The sequence below is a fragment of the Vombatus ursinus genome, unplaced genomic scaffold (genome assembly GCF_900497805.2).
Source record: "Vombatus ursinus unplaced genomic scaffold, bare-nosed wombat genome assembly UNPS02014779.1, whole genome shotgun sequence".
Classification (NCBI taxonomy): domain Eukaryota; kingdom Metazoa; phylum Chordata; class Mammalia; order Diprotodontia; family Vombatidae; genus Vombatus; species Vombatus ursinus.
The window spans coordinates 35,489,230-35,510,340 of record NW_020954557.1 but is presented as its reverse complement, the minus strand read 5'-3'; the positions used below and the strand labels follow the sequence as shown (position 1 = coordinate 35,510,340).

Here is a 21,111-nt window from a genome sequence, read left to right as displayed (position 1 = left end):
GTAGCTTTCATCCTAGGTATAGAGACAGACAAAAGACAATTGGGAACAATTCAAGATAATATATAATGGCTGAATTGTGCAATACTGACTTTTAGTGCTATAAAAGGCATTTTAGAGGGTCGGGGAAGATAGCATCAGCAAATGGTTGGAGACACATAAATGAAATAAACAGTCAGAAGACAGGATATGCTAGAGTAGAAGGAATGAGGAAGAGAGAGAAAGAAGTAAGAAGAGTCAAATTACATCCAGTAGGAAGAAGGATATCAAAGTGTTTTTTTAGGAAAATTAGTCTGGCAACTGAATTCAGGATGCCTGAAGTTAGGGAAATCAGCCAGGTAATTATTGAATAATCATGGTATGAAATGATGAGAATGATTTCTAAAGACATTTTGGGGGAATAGTTCTCAGTCTCCTTGCTGGTTCATCATCCATATCAGTCTCCTAATTCTGGGCACACCCTAAAGCTGTCTTGAGTACTCTTCTCATCCCTCTCTAAATTTTCTCACTCAGTAACCTCAGCAGCTCCTATGGGTTTAAATATTACCTGTATGTCTCCGTCTGTAGTTTTTTCTCTTGAGCTATACCTACCCCTGCATCAACAACTGATTACTAGACATTTCAAATTTGAGGTCCCATAAACATCTCCAACTCAACAAGTTCAAAATGGAGCCTATTATTCTCCCCCAAAGCCATCCTTCTGAAATCTCTCTCTCTTTTTTATCCCTGTAAAGGACACCAATATCCTTCTGGTCACTTACGTTTGTAATCTCAGTGTTATCCTTTCCTCATCCTTACTCAACCTACAAATGAAGTCAGTTGCCATTTCTTCTTTCAGAACTCTTGTAGTTGGCCAATTCTGCCTACCCAATGGCCACCCCCAGTGTAGGCTCTTATCATTTCTCACTACAATAACCTGCTAATTTGTCTTCCTATGTCGAGTTCCCTCCCCACCTCAATGAATCATTCATAGAGCTGCAGCAATTTTCCTAAAGCATAGGTCTCACTATGTGACTTTCCAACTCAGTAAAATCTGGCAGCTTTCTATTATAATATATAAACTTTTCTATTTGGCATTTATAGCCTGGTCCCAATCTTATTTTACATTATTCCCTTCCCCAGGCTTTATAGTCCTGCCAAACTGGTCTTGCTATTCTTAACAAATGACATTTCAAATTTCAACTTTGTGCCTTTACATTTGCATCTTTATGTCTCCAATATACTTCCTCCTCACCTCTGCCTCTTAGATTCCCTTATTTTCTTCAAGATTTAACTTAAGTATCACTTTCTGCATAATGATTTTTCTGAGGCCACGATCCTGTGGATCTTAGTGTCCTCTCTCCCCAAATTATGTTGCATATATATATATGTTCTCCATATACTTATTTATGGACTTGTTTTTTCCAAAACTGTTTATGGACATGCTGTTTTTTCCAAAATAATTGAAGCTTCTTGAGCACAGGGGTTACTTCATTTGTTATCATATTTCCAGTGCCTACTGTGATTCCTGATACACAGTAGGTGCTTATTAAATGAATATTGATGCTGGTTGACTGAATACAGAATATTCAATTCAATTACGAATTAACATGCCCTGGTTCCTAAACAGTTGCTTTATTTTTTAAAATTCTTGAGCTTTTAAACAATGGGCACAATTCTTACAAATTAAATATAAGATAATCACAAAAACACTCCATAAAAATATAAAATTACAGTTGTGTAGTTTTTTTTAAACTTGAGAATCAATTTAAAGAAAATTCCACTTACCTTTCTTAATAGTTTTGTATTTCTCTTCATTTTCCATAAAATTAGGATCCAGCTTGAAGACATCTTTTAAAAAAGAAAAACAGTGTATTTTAAAATCATGAAAACACTCATGATATTTACACTGAACCCCAAACAGTTTGGCACATTTTCTTACTAAGTACATCCTCTGGATTATAGTCATCTTCCAAAGGAAGCATATGAGTGAACTGGTCTTCTTCCTCCACTAGATCAAGTCCTTCCAGAATAACAGGGTGATCTTTGAATCCATCCTTACGTACTGCAAACATCACTTCAATCATATATTGAACTCGTTTGTCAATTTCAGATTCATGGAGAATGTTGCGAAGGCGTTCAAATATAGCTATAATACAAAAAAAAAAAGTTAATCTGAATAAGAGACTCACAATATTCAACCAAAACCCCAACTCTATAGTAAAGGATATACTTACCATTAATACCCCTAGGTGACACTTCTGTTAATTTTAGGCCACACTCTTTAAGAAATCCAATTGCTACTTCAACACTATCATCTGTTGGTCTTTCAAGAAGTAAGGTGAGCATCTCTAAACATAAAACTTCATGTGCCTATAAGAGTGGGATGTAGTATGATTAAAAGAACATGCTTTTGGATAAATATTAATAAAATAATACTTTAAGTTATATAATATCAATGAAAATTTCTTGTGATGGCAATGCTGGGCAATAAGACAACAAGCTCTATTACTAGCTGCAGATGAGCTGACACCAATATCTCAATTAGACAGTAAATTTATTTCTTCCGCTTTTGTACATCTAAGATCTGTTAACAAATCCCCCCAAATTGTTCAAATGTTAACTCAGACTGAATAGAGGGACTGGTTGACTATGATTTGTGCACACTTGCTGCACAACAGGTTCCTTCTACTAGGCCCAATCCTTTATCCTGGAACCTTATTCCAACCCTGGAATTTCTCAGTAGATACAGCCTCTGTTCCTGAGGCTTCTCTCTCTAACTGGATGGCTTCTTCCAGGACATCTAGTTAGAGAAGTGCCTCAAGCCAGCCTAGACAAATTCTGATCCAGGATGCACTCCAGACTTCCTACACAATGGAGGGAGGGGCAAACCTTTGTCTTTCCTCCACCCCTTTTCAGCCTCTTTAGGTGCTGACATTCCCATTAGAATGCAAGCTCTTAGAGGGCAGAGGCCAGTTTTTCTCTCTACTTGTATTTTTATATTCCCAGCTCTTAACACAGCACAGGGCACTTTGTAGCTGCTGTTTAATCATTCAGCCCTGACTCTTTCTGATCTGTGGACCACAGCAGGCTGATACTGTCCAAGGGGTTTTCTTGGTAAACTACTAGGAGTAGTTTACCATTTTCTTCTCCAGTGGATTAAGGCAAACAGAGGTTAGGTGACTTGCCCAGAGTCCCAAGCTAGTAAGTTGTCTGAGGCCAAATTTGAACTCAGACCCAGCACTCTATCCACCGAACCACTTAGCTGCCTCTGAAATAATAAATGCTCAATAAATGGTTGAATGGCTGACCAATGGCATCATCTTAAGAATATTCTTTTGATATTTAGATAAATGCCAATTTTACCATCTTCAATCTATAATATAAAATTCAATATTCAAGTTGAGAGCACGTTTAATAATCCTGGATTAGGAACATATTGTTTTATATAATTTTCTCTGATTAAAGCATTATATGCATCTAATAATTCAACCTTTTAATGTCTCATTATATGAATTCTAATGTATCAAAAAACTCTTTCGGTAAAAGGAAAAAATACTATATAACTCTATAAAATGAATCAAATTATCAATACAAGAAAAATCAAAAAGTATATTTAAAGTTTCATTTTGATAAGTAATACCATGAATAATTTATAAACAAATTTAGAAGAGAATAATTTTATTATGAAAATTTATCATAAAAACAATGTTTCTTATAATGGAGCCAAAGGACTTAGACAATCTTTCCTAAAAGTTGTTCATATATTACAAGGAAAAACTGTTAAAATTTCATAATGAGTAACATCAAAAATGAAAATAAAATAATAATCTCATATCTATGACAGAAAAATAATGCTTCCTCTCTACAATGAAAGAAGAGATATAAAATACACCAACTTAACTTTTTGGCAAAAGACCTGAAAATATTTTTGATTAGCTTTATACTGTTCACTATGGTGTTTGCAAATTTTGTGGAATTTTGCAGTGTCTCAGCATATGTAAAATCAATTGTCTATGGTCTTAAAGAATAGGTTTGTTCATACTCCCATGGTGGCTAGGGAGGTGGACCTCAATTATTTTTTTATGAGTAAGAGTGAATTCCTATAGTTAAAAGAGTGACGCTGAAACCCTGGCACTTAGTAACCTTAAACAAAATTCATTTTCATTTATTACTTCTCTCAACATATAAACTACAACAGATATGAAAAGTAAGCTTTTAAGTAAGGTCAATATCAATTTTGCTACTTGCCAAGATTGCAAACTTAATTATTTTAGAGGGAAAAAAAAAAACACTATAGAATAAGGAAATGTTTGAGCCAAATAAATTAAAAAGTAGCACACCAAAATGAAAATATATTTACCAATAATATAAATGACAATTACTTCTTCTATCTGTTTAAACTGAATAACCTGAAGGCAAAGATACAGATATAGGAAATGACATTGCCTACTATGTTCATATAATTAGGGTCTAATGAATAAATGAGTGGGAAAAAGTTTCCAATTTTAGTCTCAAGATTAAAAAAATACATGAAGTTACACTATTTGAAAGTGTAGTAATTTGTAAAGAATATCCATGTGCAGTTTGATAGTAATATAATATGCAAATGTAAAAAAAACCTAGATATTTTCTAGTTCTTTATGAAAAAATATTAGGTGTTCATTATAATTATCAACTAAAACACTGAAGAAAAAATAAATCATGTTGCATATCACAAGGAAAAAAACAACAACAAAGGATATGTTATAGAGCTAGAGTCCCTTTTCTATGGAATAGGTCAAAATTTCAAGGCAAGTACTTACCACATTCTGGTTAATAAGATGCGCAACAAATTTTGAAGCAGTAAGACAAAGTTGCTGCAAAATGATGCAAAAAGAAAGAGTTAAATAGTAAGCTTGACTTCCTGAGTCTTAAAACATCTTCATTTAGTTGCGGAATCTACAGTATTTTAATAATTTATCTAAAATGTAATTAGTATGAACTTATTTTTTCAAGTAGGAAAATAAGAATATAAAATTTTCTTAAAGTATCACAGCATTAACAACATTTGCATATATAGAATAAGTTGGAAGTATTAGGGGTGTTAATTCATTGTGATTTATCACTGGAAAAATTCTACAGAATTATCAGAATTTAAGTATTTTTAACTTTTCTCTGTACTGTTGTATATTATCTATAATATAGATGTATAGCACTCTGAACTATTACAGCATTTACAACGCAAAATCTATTACATACCTTATCATTTCTTCGATAGCCTTTTCTAAAATTGAGAATTAGCCTCTTGAGGATCAATTCTCCAATGTTTGGGAATTTTGAGTTAATAATTGCCACAAGGGCTGCATAAACATGGGTAAAGATTGGAGATGCACTTTGCGCTTGCAAAACAGATCGAGACAGCAATCCCCTGTGATTTTTCAAAAAAGAAAAATACATCAAAACTTTTTTCAAATAAAAAAATTTATGAATACCCACTACATTCATTTCCAAAGAAAAAATACTTTTATCAGCAACTTTAATGCAGTAACAGTATTTTCTATTCTAAGTAGCTGTGAGAACCAAATAAAGACCAAATTTTTCAGCACTTTTAATAAACACATGCTAGGAGGTCTTCACAACCCTAAATTAACCCTACTTCTCCAACCCTAGGAGTAGGTTGTTGACAGAATTTGTCTCTTTCAGCTCCTATTTCTTCTAACTCATGACTTTTGGCGTTTTGAAAGAATTCAGAAATTAAAAGTTTATAAAGAAAAGAACATCTAAGCAAAAAATTAGAAAAAGACTCAAAGACAAACAAACCAGCTTCAAAAATATTGGTTTTAAAATAGTTGCTGTTCAGTTGTTTCAGTCATGTTTGACTCTTCATGACCCCATTTAGAATTTTCTTGGTAAAGAAACTGGAGTGGTTTGCTATTTCTTTCTCCAGCTTGTTTTACAGATGAGGAAACTGAAGCAAAGGTTAAATGACTTGCTTACAGTCACACGGCTAGTAAGTATCTGTGCCAGATTTGAACTCAGGAGGATGACTCTTTCAGACTCCAGGCCCAGCACACTATCCACTGGGCCAGCTAGCTGCCCTTCTCAACAGACATTAGCTACAGCACTAACATATAACATATCTATGGCATGAATGCTAACGGCAGACTAAGAAAAGATTTTCTACAAAATTTAGCCTACTATCACCTTAAGGCAGGGACTGAAGGTAAATAAAAATTATTTTGGGAAGACCTTTCCACCATTTTAAAAAAATCCCTCTCCCATATCATGGCAGTTCTTATTTTCATTTACCAACTCTCCTGTAAATCAATACCCTAATTGTTACATATAGCTGTCAAAGCCTCCAATTTCAGCACTGTAAAGAGGTCTGCCTGACCCCAATTTATATCTACTCTCTACCCTTACCTCCCTGCTCCTCAATCAAAATTCACCAGTCCTGGCTAACTAAACTAAGGAGAAAGCTAACAGCATAAATTATTGTTGTTGTTGTTTGTCCTTCATCCTCAAAGATGACCATGGCATCAGGAAGGTGATGCCATGACTTGCAAATAAACTGGATTTCAGGGAAGAAGGGCTGTGCAGAATCAACAGCCTCACGTTTTCCTCCGGAGCCATCTGGGTCCAGTGGCAAGACATAAATCAGGATGACTGGCAATGGACCCATGAAGTGGGAGACCTTGGTCTTTTTAAGCTAGGATCTTTCCTAGGTCTCAGTTTAATTGTGGCAACACCCATTCAGTGATTAAGGCTAGGTAAGAAATGAGACAAAGAACAGCCTCTTCAACCTAATCAAAGGGAAAAAAATCAATCCGGAAGGTGAAGACCTTTAGAGTTTCTGGCCAAAACATGAACAATTACTATTTATATTTACTCTGAGCCAATCAGGGCCCAAACATTGACCATTAAGTGGGGTTTAGGCTGGGATCTATTGTTGACCAATCAATGAGAGCCAGAGTGAACTGGGTTTAAGGCATGGTCCTTAAAAAAAGAAATCTAGTCCATAAATCCCAAGATATCTATGGGTTTCAGAGATGGAAATTTACATTCCTTTGGGCAGAGCACCCTTAGGTAAAGGTATGATATCCTACGTGAACAAAGGGAGATGAAGGAGAGGAGAGGAACAGATAAGTTATACTACAGTGTGAATGCCCAATAGAATCAAACTTTCCAGAAGAGTATTTGTCATATTCAAGCCTCCCTTCTCCCAAGTAAATGGTAAGGTCTTTCTTTTTCCTTTCTCTTTTTTAAACCATCAGTACCTAATACCACATATAGGCACTTAATGAATGTGTGTTGAATGAATAAGCAAATGGAGTATATAGAAGTACTTTAAAAACTGTAATGCATCAAAGAAATATAAAGTTGTATTATTTCTGTTGTTTGCTTACCCTTGTGACAACAAGGATAACATAAGTTACATCACGTTCCTCTTTTTAAAATATGTTTGTCACTTCCAAAATTCTCAATCCATTCCTTTTTTTTATTTTGACCAGGTTAAGATGTGGGGTATCAACAATAACAACTGGGTAACAAGTTCTACTGAGAAGAGTTAAATGTGTATGTGCTCACATGCTTCATGATGACCTATTAAAATCTGAGTTAGACAGTTTGTAGTTTAATCAGAAATTACCATGAAATGAATAGCTATATACCACTGAAAAAAAATGGCACAAAATTACAAATATTAATATCTATATTTTAAAATAATAATGTTTGGTTTTGCCACTGTTGCTAGGTTACTTTTAAAAAAGTACTGAGAAATGAACAACTTGATACTTACCTTCCCCTAACTATATTTTCCTGAAGGAGTTCTTGAATGATAATCCCTATGTTAGATATGTTCACTTTATTGATAAGACCATTGATTGACTTCTTCAAGGCCTCCCAGCTCATCCTTTGGTATGCTAAGCTGTAAGAAATTTAAAAACAGCTAAATCTAAGGATGTTACACTACCTTCTAAATATACTCATAGATAATACCAAGTAGAAATATAAAAATTAATCCAACAATACTTTTTGAAATTTTTCATTTTTACCATAAATATACAAAGTACATAATTCATTATACTGTGAACACAGAAATCAATGCCTAACTTCCTAAATTTAAAAAAAAACAATAACAACTCTCTATTTATCTGTACATATTCTAAAGTACAACACTGATACTTAAACCTGCCTTACTATGGCAAAACTGATACTTCCTATACTATGCAAATCTTTTCATATGGTAAAATAATGGTGAAGGATGGTAATCTCTTCTTAGGTATCATTACAATTTTCATAAAGAATTCACTTCTTTTTAAAAAATATTTTATTTTTTTCCCCCAATTACATGTAAAAAACAATTTTTAAAATTTTTTTTAAATTTTGAGTTCCAAATTCTATCCTTCTCCCTCACCTCTCCCTCTCCCTGCAATGGTAAGCAATCTGATATAGGCTATGTATGTGCAATTATGTAAAACATTTCCATATTAGTCATTCTGTGCAAGAAGACTCAAACAAAAAAATTTAGTTCTTAGAGCTTAATGTGTAAATATTCTTTTATATTTTATCTCTTCATTCAACAACCCAACATTGTTGTGTAGATAAACTAGATTTTTTTTTCAACAATAAAGGCAAAAAACTATTTTGCTAATTACAAGATAAAATTAAAAGTGAAACTTATGGTATATATCTTATTTACAACGAGGAAGCACTGAGGGAACATAAGCACATCATGTAAACAAAGCAGAAATAAAATGAGGCCAGTAAGAGGGTTTAAGAGATAGTAAGTTCTCCCTTACTAGAGATCTTCAAGCAAATGCTAGATGACCCCTTTTGTGAGGCATGTTATAGCAGACAATTTTGTATATGTATGGCTTGTACCAGATGGCCTCTGAAAGTGCCTTATAAAATGGACAATCTGCGATTCTGTGATACTTGCATAAATTCATGTCTAAAAGACTAGATGTTATTTAATTTCTTCTTTGCTTTTAGAGAGAATTATACTAACTAGTCCAGAAGGATGAATATCTTATCTATTAAAAAAAATTAATTGCTACTTGATCTTAAGCAAATCACTTAATGTCCTCTAAAATTGAGAGGGCTATGTTCTAACAGCTTATGACTATATACAAAGACTGATTTCATTTCCTTCCATGTGTTCTATGGTTTAACAAACGTGTCAATAAGATCTTTGCTGAGCGTAATTTGAATCTCTTTCCTGATTTACTAGAATGAAATATTAAAAGCTTATTAAGAAGCCTAAATTTCATCTGTTTGATTATTAAATAAACTGCCTACAATAATAGCAATAATAGTAATAAATAACTAGCATTTACAAAGTACTTAGAGGTATACAGAGCACTTTATATGTTATCTCATTCAATCTTCACAACAACCCTATGAGGTTGTGAGGTTGGAGCTATTATTTATCCCCATTTTACTGAGGAGAATGAGGCTGAAAGTCAAGTGACTTGCCCAAGCTAATTAAATGTCTGAAGTAGAATTTGAACACAATTCTTCCTGACTCCAAGTTCAGTGCTCTATCCACTGTGTCAACCTTCTGCCTCTATTCTGTTTAAAAAGAGGCTTTCAGTTGCTGAAAAGTATTGCTAGAGTAGTTGAAATTCTGAATAAAAATGATAAGGAAACTGACAGCTCCTGGAAAGTAGAAAAAATGAAGGCAAGCAAAGACCAATTACATCTTCTGGGGAACTCCATTTGAACTGGTTGCCCTCAACAATGTTCTAATTTCATAATAGTCTGGTTTTATGATTCCATGAAAGGATGTAGAAAATGGGAGATAAGCAAGATATGAACACTATACTGGTGTACATTTAGATACTGCATTGTAACACTGTGAAGTTCACCTTCCAGATGATCCAAAGCAAAAGTCCTTCCTGCACAAATACAGGATCTCTGCTAATTGCCAGCCATTTGACCTGTTCAACCAAGTGACTTCATTTCTCCACACCCATTTCCTCATTTATGAAATATGGGCACTGGACTAGATGGCCTCTAAGGCCCCTTATTCCAAATTATCTTTTGTGACCTTTGTTTATCCAGGCTGCTTTAATTACTTCCAGGAGTGAAAAGCTTATTACTTTAGTAGATTGCCTGTCCTGGTATTTTATACCTATCAAAAAGTTCTTCCTGGGGAGCAGTTAGGTGGCGAGTGGATAGAGCACTGGCCCTGAAGTCAGGAGTACCTGAGTTCAAATCCGGGCTCAGACCAAACACTTGACACTTGCTAGCTGTGTGACCCTGGGCAAGTCACTTAACCCCAATTGCCTAAAAACAAAACAAAACAAAACAAAAAAACAAATAGTGCTACAAGGAACATTTCTGTTGTTTCTTGATGCCACTGACTTCCCTGTGATATACATATACCTGGCAGTGAAAATAATGAATAGCGGCAGCTAAGTGGTGCAGTAGCTAGAGCTCTGGTCATGGAGTCAGGAAGACCTGAGTTCAAATCCAGTCTCAGACACTTGACACTTACTAGCTATGTGACCCTGGGCAAGTCACTTAACCTTAGGCAAAAAAAAAAAAAAAAAAAGTTCTTCCTTATATTAAGCTCAAATCCACCTCTCTGTAACTTCCACCTTTTTTCTTAGTCCATATGGGTCCACTTCACATGTGGAAAATTTCCTATCTCCCTCTAATCTTATCTTTTTCAGGCTAAACAGTCTCAATTTCTTCATTCATTTTTCACATTAACAGTTTCCAGGCCCCTGACCATTCTGGCAACTCTCTTAAGGAACACTCCAGTTTGTCAAATGTTCCTTTTAAACTGTGACTGACACCTAGAATTAATCTATGAACTAACACTGATACAGTTAATAGTAGCTAATTTCCAGTTCCTCTACAGGTATGTCTAAAGAAATGGAGTAACATGAGAAAATCCATGTTTTAATGGAATTACTTAATGAGAGCAGTCTATTTCAGGAGCAATATTTTGATAACAGGGCATAGACAGACTGTAGGAGAGTAGAGGAGAGATCAGAAGCAGAGAGATAGCAACCTGGTCCTCAAATGACAAAGATCTATGGTAAACTGGTAGCAGGAAAAAGAGATAAAGATGAATTGGACACATTTCAATTAATGCACAGTGTTTTTCACATAATAGGCTCTTGATAAATGCTAAATAGATGTTAAATAATCAATAAAACCTGGTGGTGATGAGGACAAGAAAAATCAAAGCTTGTTCTCGGTCAACATTTCCATTAAGGACTTTATCCTTGCTTAGAGGCACATTATAACTATTTTGTTGAACTGAATGTTTACAAAATCTATGGTTAAAACATAGGACTCCAAGGGATAACTAATACGAGAAATAAAAGAATCTTAATTCAAAATGGTCATAGGCTAGAATGCCAAGTCCAAACTAACAAAACATCATTTAATAGGGACAAAAAAGGAGATTCCTGTAAGTAAACAAAATAAATAAGTAATAAATAGCAGGTCTGGTAGATGGTAAAGGAAAAGAGGACAGATATGGAGGACAGCAACTGGGATAAAAAATGTATTCATGACTGCTCTATTTTAGTAGCAAAAAAAAGCTGGAAATACTCTATATTCCCCAAAACTGGGGAATGGCTGAATAAATTATGGCATATTAATAAAATGGAATATTATGTTGCCATAAAAATTACAAATATGAAGCATACAAGAAAATGTGTAAAGATATGTTTAAGGTAATACAGAGTGAAACCACTAGAATCAGAATTGTAAACACACTGACTGAAACTATATGGAAGAAAGAAAGATAGAAGAAAAACTTGAGCCCAGATGGCAGAATTTTGGACAGGCCTTGATGAAAATAAACAAAAGCCTCTTATTTGCTAGGCTTTGTTTGTAAATTCTTTTGATTCTATGGGTTAAAGAAGGGTTTTTTTAACTTCACAGTTCTACAAGTTGTGGTATATGAATGTAATGGAATACTGTTGTGCTATTAGAAATGATGAAGAGACAGACTTTGGAAAAACCTGAAAGACTTAAAGGAACTGATGCTGGGTGAAGTAAGCAAAACCAGGAGAACATTGTACATAGTTACAACCACAACGTGCTATGACTAACTTTGACACACTCATCTCCTCTCAGGAATGCAAGGACCCAAGACAACTCCAAATGACTCATGATGGAAAATGATGTCTCATCCAGAGAAAGAACTATGGAGTCTGAATGCTGATGCAAGCATAATTTGCTCTCCTTTTCCTTTGTTGTTTTGTTTTATTGCTGTTCTTTTGTATGTACATTTGTCTGCTTGCCTTTGTTGATTAGTCAGCTTGAAATGAAAAAGAACTTTCTAAAAATCAAAGCTGTCTAACAAAGGTCTTACAGCAGCAAAGTAGCAGCAACCTCTCTCCCCATCACTCTAGCAGAGTCTAAGTCTACCAGGTCTGTTGCAAAGGGAACTCTCCTGTGCTACCAAGCAGAAGCCTGGACTGAATAACCTCTAAAGTCCCTTCTAATTCTGCTTCTGGTTCATCTAGCCATCTCAATGTGTGAGTGAGCTATGTGTGTGATTCTATTCCAGTGACCCAACTTGTACCTTCTCTGACAAGATGTGATAGGAAGATGAGATAGGACAAGATCTACAAATGTGATGTTTTACTATAAAATCAGATTGCCATTGGGTTGGAATATTTTCCCTTTCAACACTAAAAACAAATCTACAATTCTAATTAGAATGCAGAATGCACAGGCTCACCCTTACACAGGTTGCCTTCAAAATTCAGATATTTTTCCTAAAAGTTCACAACCACTTGTAGTAGGTATGGATATAGCAACTAAATACATACCAAAGAATGACTGGATAATAAAGGTACAAAAAGTACAAGTCATATAATCATTGTTCAAATTGTCTGTTACTTTCTTATCAAGAGAAGGGGAGTGATGGGATGGGTCAATGTCAGTCTTCTAATGGAGCAAAGGAAAATTCTCTAAAGACTATCACCACTTCTTCCCAAAAACTCTTTTGTACCTATATGATCTCTACAAATAGGGTCAACTCTCATGTACCAAGTATTAGATTTTTTTACCCTTCTCAGTAAGAATCTCATTATCTAACTGGACATCTAGTAATGATGAAGTACCTGTTTTTATCTGTAATCTGTTCCTGCATCATCCTGAGCTTTGCTGGAGGAATATAAGCACCTCCCGTGCGAGTGAGGAGTGGATCCACGTCGTCCTTCTTCTTCTTTGTCGGGGGCTCATCCTGAGCAGATGAGCTCTGAGTTGTTGCTCTTTCTGTACTTCTTCTGCCTGGTGAAGGAGATTTTCTGCACCTTCTCCGATCAGAATCTCTTTCTCTCTCTCTCTCCCTTCGTTTTTCTCTATCTCTCCCTCTGTTGTGAATGAAGAAAACAATGGAAAGAAATCCAATTCATTCAGTAATTCCAATGTACAAAACACTATTTAAATTGTTAGACAGGGCAAGGCACAAGAAACAATATGATACAGGTGCTATTCTCAAGAAGCTCAGAACCTGGCTGAGGAGACAATCACACAAAAAACAAAGGTTTAGAGAAAAAATACAAGAGATGTCATAATGTGCTGCTGCACATCACCAAGTAAGTAGTAAAAGTGGCTACAAGAGTTTCAAAGGGGCAAGTATTCTTGGGCAGAAACCAGAGAAGAATAGCATTAACAAAAATGAATCAGGGGGCAGAGCCAAGATGGCGGAGGGAAAGCAGTGACTTGCTAGAGCTCTCCCCCAAACCCCTCCAAATACCTACAAAAAATGGCTCTAAACAAATTCTAAAGCAGCAGAACCCACAAAAAAAAGAGTAAAACAAATTTCAAGCCCAAGACAACCTGGATGGCTGATCAAAAAGGTATATTGCGCCAGGCTGGGAGAGGAGCGCAGTTCGGCGTGGGCACGCAGGCCACAGCAACCCTGAAGCAGGCCTCAGAAGACTGAATCACGGGCAGCTGTGGTGGTCTCCAGACTTCTCAACCCACAAACGCCAAAGACAACTTAGAAGGTCAGTGGGAAAAGTCTGTTACTGTGGTGAGAGAAGAAGCTAGATCTCAGCCACCCCAAGGGCAGCGGCTGGCTTCTGAGCTTCCGGCCCACAGACTGAGGGGGAATCGAGTGGCTGATCGGAGGAGGATTGCAAGTATCTCTTTGCCAGGGCTGAGGCAGGAATCTCTTGCTTTGCCCATGCTTGAATCTGGGTCACAGTTCTGAGGGGCGGTCCTGGGGCGAGGAGGAACGTTGGTGCGGTAGAGCTTGTTGTGGCTGTGGAGAGGAAACACCTCGCCCCTTATCATAGCATCTTGGAAGAACTGACACTTTTCAGGTCCCTAGAAGTATCTCTGAAAACAGCTGTACAAACCCCCAAAGCTTGGGACAGTACATTCTCCACATTGGAAACAGACTCTTACCTTAACAAAGAGTTTAAAACTCAAGTAATTGGTTGGGATCATGAGCAAGCAGCGCAAAAAGAGTCAGACTATATTATTTTACTTTGGTGACAAAGAACAAAAATGAATCAGCATGGTCTATTCTTGAGAGAGCAAGAAGATTCATGAGCATGTGTGGAATAAAAGATTTGTGTACAGTGCTTCTTGAACTGTGGGTCATGACCCACAATTTAAGAAGTGCTGAAAGGATCACGAGTGGAAAATGTTTAAGAAGCTCTGTGCAGAACATTAACAGGAGAGAACTTTGTAAAAGTGGGAAGGAACTAGATTATGAGCTCTTCAAAACTAGCCCAGGGAGTTTGGGCCTTGTGCCCAGACTACTGACAAAACCTCCCAGTTGATTTCCTTGCCTCAGTTTCTCCTCCTGTGCTCCAATCCAAACTCCTCACAGCTGCTGAATTCAGCTGCAAAGGTTTAGCTGCAATGCCCCTGCTCAGGAAACTCCAATGGATTTCTATAGGCTTTCTCTATTTGATATTTAAAGCTCTTTGCAATCTAGTTCCAGTCTGTCTTTCCCTGCTCACTGCATGTAACTCCCCTTCACATACTCTACTTGCAGTCAGACAAGCTTACCTGCTGTTCTTTGTACATGACTTTCATCTCTCCTGCCTATTCCTGTGTTCAGACTGTCCCCCATATCTAGGATGGACTCACTCCTCACTTCCATGTTTAACAATCCCTAGTTTCCTGAGGGGCTGAACTCATATGCTACTTTATAAAAAAAGATCAATCCCAATTCCCCTCCTACCCTGGTGCTAGTGTTCTCAAAAGCCTACCCCTTACTCTCCTAACCCAGACACAAAGTATGCTTCTTGAAGGTAAGAACTGTTTCATTTGTGCCTTTCTACCTCCAGAACACAGTTCAGTGCTGGCACATAGTAAGCTAATGAATAATTGTATATGGTAGATTACAGGGTGAGTCTCAAGTATTTTTGGCAGGACAATGGTGTAATGAAGCAGATATTTTTAAAAAAAAATGAACATAGTTTAAAGTATGTGTATGCACTTAAAAAAACCTGTGAAACACTTCTGGAAGCAATCTAAAATATTCGGTTGTCACTTTAAGTTACAATTTAAATTCAACACTTATTAAACATTTACTAGAGGCATAAAAAGACAAAAACAAAACAGCTTCCATCTCAAAGAATTTACATGTTATACAAATAAGTAAATATAAAGCAATTTCAAAAGAAGAAATCATAAACAGTTTTACTGAAAAGGTGATGTATAAACAAAACTTTAAAGGAAGTTAGGATTCTGAAGGCAATATGTAACAGTGGAGAAAGTTGATTTTGGAGTCAGGTACACCTGGATTCAAGAGCTCGATAGCCTAGGGTTCAAAGTCTCTTTCTGAAAACTGGGAGCAAATTTGTTCCTCACCAATTCTATGGCAACTCTCTCTTTTGTTCTAACTTTCGCAGGCTGAAGGAGAAAGCTGCTTAAGAAAAATCTATTTCGTGCTACACTGAATGTCTTAAGTTTACTCCCATCATGGTATCCAGCCTTAAAGAAGCTAATCCTAGATTTCTGTTAAGAAAATTCAAATGTTAATTTCGCCTTTTTTTATAATACTAACCGTGATTCCATGATACTATCATTAGAATGTCCTCTTCCTGAATATTCTTGATCTGACCTGCTGTAATCTCTGTCTCGGGGAGACCGCTCCTGTTCTTCATATCTAAGAAATCCAATAAAAAAAGCAAAAATGACAAAATGACAAGATAAAAAGTAATGTGGTATTAAATACTGATTGCTGAGAATCCTATCAGTTAGCCATATGAACAAATCAGTTTTGAGCATATCCAGAAAACCAGAAGTGGAGCAGTGGATTCAAAACCCTTTATAACCTAGCCACTCCTCCCCTTCCTCCCCACACACACCTACTTTTTCAATTTTCTTTTACCTCACTCTCTGCCACATCTTTGATCTAGTGACACTGGTCTCCTGGTTGTTCTATGAACAAGACACTCCAGCTCTCAGCTCTGGGCATCTTCTCTACCTGTCCCTCATGCATGGAATGCTCTCCCTCCTCATCTTTGACTTCTGGCTTCAAGTTCCAACTAAAATTCCATCTTCTCCAACCCCTCTTAATTCTAAAGTCTTTCCTCTTTTAATTATCTCGTATTTCTCCTGCATTTAGCTTGTTTGTACACATTTATTTGCTCATTATCTCCCGGGTACTTTCTTTGGCCTCCTTTGGTTTCCCTAGCACTTCGCACAACGCCTGGCACAGAGTAGGTTACAATAAATGCTTATTGACTGACTGGCTGTTACTGAAAAATGCTGGCAGCTAAATCTGCAAGGGCTCATCCACTGAGCCGTGAAATAGTTTTTGGCTTATGCCCAGGATCACAGGCTCAAAAATCAGGTGCTAAGAAGGGATCTCAAGAGCCATCTTGCTCTACTCTCTTAGTTTACATATGAGGCAACTGAGGCCCAGCAAGGTTAACTTACTTGCCCAAAGGCCCAAAGTCTTCACAAATCTTAGTGAATCATAATGATCCAAGTTTTTGGTCCTAGTTGAATTTGCCTTTGGTTGGATATGTACAGTTCAATTTTCTCTCTAGGAGGGCACTGTGCTAAAGAGGGTCTACCAACCCTTGTTGATTTATTTTGTATCTAGTTGCCAGCACAATAGTTTAGATGCCAGGTGAATTGTTCAACTTTCAAAGGAAAAAGAAAAAAAAAAGAAAAAAGAAGCAAGTTGCTGTAATGGTCTATTCCCTAATTCTCTTTGCCGCAACTCAACCCAACATAAACAAAATCATGACCTAATTTCAGTGTGGTTATCCAATTTATTAACTTAAGTAATTCATATATTGTATCATGAAACTGTGTCATACAGTTCTAGAAAAGGTGGATATTTAGGTACTTTCGTCAGCTTTGATGTTATAATGACAGTTGTAGATTACTCAATAGAGAAAAGAGTAACTTTTCTACACTTAATTTCTTTTCACTAGCATTTCATAATGAGAAAAATTTCAAATATTTAGTTGACATATTAAAATGTTTAGTTGAGACATGTAAATATTACCATTTACCTAACAATTACAAACTATAGTTACATATAAAATCAATCAATAAACATTTATTAAGCACCTACCATGTGCCAGACACTATGTTAAGTGCCAGGGACACAAAAAAAGAAGCAAAAAAAATAGCCCTGTATTCAAGGAGCTTACAACCTAATGAGGGAGACAACAGGCAAACTAATATATACAAAGCAAACAATATGTAGGATAAATAGGAAATAATTAACAGATGGAAGGCAGTGGAATTAAGAGGGATTAGAAAGGCTTCATATAGAAGGTAGAATTTTAGTTGGGAGTTAAAGGATGCCAGGGAGGTCAATAGTTGGAGCACAAGATGGAGAGTATTCCAGGAAGGAGGGACAGTCAGTTCATAAGGCCAGTACATCTTAAGAATCCCCTTACATCTTAAGGGTTTAGTTACAGAAATACCTGAGGACTTTTTGGAAGTCAGTTTCACATCTCAGTTGGTCAGAGACCAGACCTGCAGATAATATACTGTGAAACTGCAGTCTATTTCTAACATTTCTGGATGACAGAATCTTAACTGCGTCTGGAACATAAAGTTTATACCTATCTTCTGGAGAAGAACTCCTCTGAGAAAGCTCTCTTCTTTCACGACCAGAATTATGCTTTAAGGAGAAAAAGGAAAAACAAAAATAAAACACGTAAGAATTGTTTCAAGAAACATTTGTAGCCAAATAGACCTGAATAAATGTTACCTACAAGTTATTTTTATTTAAATTTATTTTTTTATTTATTTAATTTAAATTTATCTATTCATTTAAAAGTATGTTTGTTAAATAAATCCTAGGCAATGAAATATGTTTGGGTAAAAGGAATATTTTAGAAACACTTTGGTTGCTTATATGCCATTTTTAACTTAGGCCAGTTTTTTTTTCACATTATTTACAACACAAGGCTTTGAGCTCAAAGTCTGCACTGAAATGAAGACATTCAAAGCTGAACTCTGACAAGTCCAAGAGCTACTTTTGCTGATGTCTGCTATCCATTCATTACAGCATTTCTGTTCTCTCATTGAAAAGTAATCCCAATTCACTAAAACCCAAAGTAAACATTAGAAAAATTATGGGCCAGAACAAATGTGGGACAGCCTTTTAATCTGAAAACAGAAGCTATATATGCAGAGCTGTGCGAACATGGATAAAAAGTAACAGAATCAGCTATATTTAAATACTGCTAGCTGGAAAACTGAGGATCTCCTAACACAGACAAGTACAACTATGCCAACAAAATGGTTCACAATTATATAACATATCAAATATATTCATAGCTTTAGCCTGTCTACTTTTGCAATTTTCCTGATAAAAAGCAAGAAACAATGAGGTACACTGACTCTCTTAGCAACTTGACTCTCCTAGCAACTTCCCAACAAGGGATTATTCTGAGAACATTTGCAGACATCGAACTAGAGATAACTGTCCTTTTTGGTTTATTAGACCTACAACTTTAATGCAGATATTTTAGCTTTTTAAAAAAATTCTGATGGAAGTAGGAACTTTATTTTCTGTAAAACAGTTAAAAGGAAAATTTAAAGACCCTGTATGAACTAAATGTTCTAGTGCCATATAGTATTAAGCCAAACTCTTTAATCATGTACCTGGAGGAAAAAAGGTTTACTACACAATTGGCTTTTATACTTATCTACACTTATTTTATGGTATATAAATGTACTTGGAAAAAGTTTTTTAATTGATTATGGTTAAATACATGATATCTTCTTTTCTAATTTTATATTTTCTGGTGAATAGCAGGAACAAATCAATAAATTTACTGTTACAGTCTTACACATAGCATTAAAAAAAATATAATAATACCAACCATATCTTTGCATAGTAAACATATAGGTACACATATGCAGACAAATTATTGTACATATCTATTTAGACAAAATCTGCAACTTAAGACGCATAATTATGTATTTTTTTACTGCACTTCAAATTTTAAGCATAGTTTACAAGCCAACGTTAATGTATAAAACATATTTATAAATAGTCACATTCAGCCAGCCTAACACATTAGCCCATATTTGTAATAAGCATAATCACACAACTGAACACCATATATGACAGACTTGTAAAAAATTCAATAAGATCTAACATGGTTCTAATAAGACTGGTTAAGTCACACTAATGACCAAGATAATGGGGTATAAGAGTTCTTTATGCCACCAGTATACTGGTTTACTAATACTTACTATGTATAAATTCAATTCAGACAAGTATTTACTGAGTACCTAATATGTGACAGGCAATGGGAAAACAAAGACGAAACCAATGTAGTCCTTTCCCCTATGGAGCTTACTGGGTATATGAGGGACATAAAGAGCCTAGTCCCAACCAATCAATGAGCATTTATTAAGAGCCTACTAACTGCCAGGCCCTATGCAAGGCTCAGAGATACAAAGATAAAAAAAATGACACAATCTCCACCATCAGGAAGCTCAAAATTTATTTGGGGGATATTTTGCCCACAAATGGGTGAGAAGAGCATAATGAGACAAATAAGGGGTCCAAACAAAGTATCCTAGGGACATCTAATTGAGGAGCAATTACTTTTAGCCATGGGGATTAGCAAGAGCAGTTAAGTTGAATGAACATGAGTTTTCACTATCTCTCAAACTCACTAAGACATAATATGTTCATAGCTTCCATATATACTTGAGAATGAACAAATGAGTATTTGCTTCAGAACTGCCCAATTTCCTCTCAAGATCTCTTTTTCAAGACTTGTCAGATTTTTATTTCAGCAGATTCAAATGAGTACTTTTTGGTCTTTTCACACCTTTTAAACTTCAAGATTTGAGAAACCATGAATTGGGAGAACTTCTCATATATGATATCATAGATTTAGGGCCAGAGGAGCCCTCAGGGTCCATCTAGTCCAACTGTCTCATTTTATCTGTGAGGAAACTGAAGCCCAAGGAGGCCAGGTGACCTGTCTATGTAAAACAGCAGCAACAAAGGGGATAATAATCTGGACTGTTGAGAGCCAGCTGCTCCTTGCAAGGTACAGACATTAAGAGAATGTGTCAGACAGAGAGGTACATTTTTACCAAGCCTTCAAATATTGTTAGGGTTTCTCTAAGATAAAAGATTGTTCTTGTGTTTTCCCACTACAAATATTCCAAAAGTCAACTCTTTTCCTAATTCCTGATGAACAACTATGGTACCAACAAATGCTTACTTTATCCAATCCCATTTTTAAATGGTGCTTTTCTCTTTAGCTTGCGTAATGAAACCCTAAAAATACTTACTTTTATATGGGCCACACTACTTTTCATTTTCTGTTGTTTACTTCTGTCTGTAGTAGTCAGTAGCAATACACTAACTGCTCCAAATTGGCATAAAGAATTCAATAGTATGAATTTCTTGGTAGTCAGTTTTTCCCTGCTGACTAGAGAAATTTCATCTATAAAACACACAAAAAAATCAAAAGTTCACTTTTGTTAACAAGAGTGAAAAATGTGTTTTAAATAGCATATGATGTATTAATTCAACATAGCAGAGACATGGCACTTTGTCACAAGATAATAAAAAAGATAACCTCAAATGTCCAATTTATACAACAATAAAATGAAAAAGAAATTCCTCGTGGGGAATAGATGAATAAATGTTAAATGACAAAGATAAAAGTCATAGAAAGGATGATAAGTTTTCATTTTTTGTTCCTT

At 35.7% G+C, this 21,111-nt stretch overlaps 1 protein-coding gene across 1 annotated transcript in view; it reads right to left on the bottom strand.

Moving 5' to 3' along the window:
* Nucleotides 1-21,111, bottom strand: part of CWC22 (CWC22 spliceosome associated protein homolog) — a 73,397-nt gene that overhangs the window by 42,185 nt on the left and 10,101 nt on the right. Inside the window, exons 2-11 of the mRNA XM_027866149.1 lie at nucleotides 20,695-20,849; nucleotides 17,991-18,049; nucleotides 15,965-16,066; nucleotides 13,056-13,307; nucleotides 7,757-7,885; nucleotides 5,218-5,386; nucleotides 4,782-4,835; nucleotides 2,214-2,349; nucleotides 1,919-2,125; nucleotides 1,765-1,827 (exon numbers count right to left, since the gene is read on the bottom strand). Coding sequence (XP_027721950.1) covers nucleotides 1,765-1,827; nucleotides 1,919-2,125; nucleotides 2,214-2,349; nucleotides 4,782-4,835; nucleotides 5,218-5,386; nucleotides 7,757-7,885; nucleotides 13,056-13,307; nucleotides 15,965-16,066; nucleotides 17,991-18,049; nucleotides 20,695-20,721 — 1,198 coding nt within the window. The 5' untranslated portion in view covers nucleotides 20,722-20,849. The remainder of the gene's footprint in view (nucleotides 1-1,764; nucleotides 1,828-1,918; nucleotides 2,126-2,213; nucleotides 2,350-4,781; nucleotides 4,836-5,217; nucleotides 5,387-7,756; nucleotides 7,886-13,055; nucleotides 13,308-15,964; nucleotides 16,067-17,990; nucleotides 18,050-20,694; nucleotides 20,850-21,111) is intronic.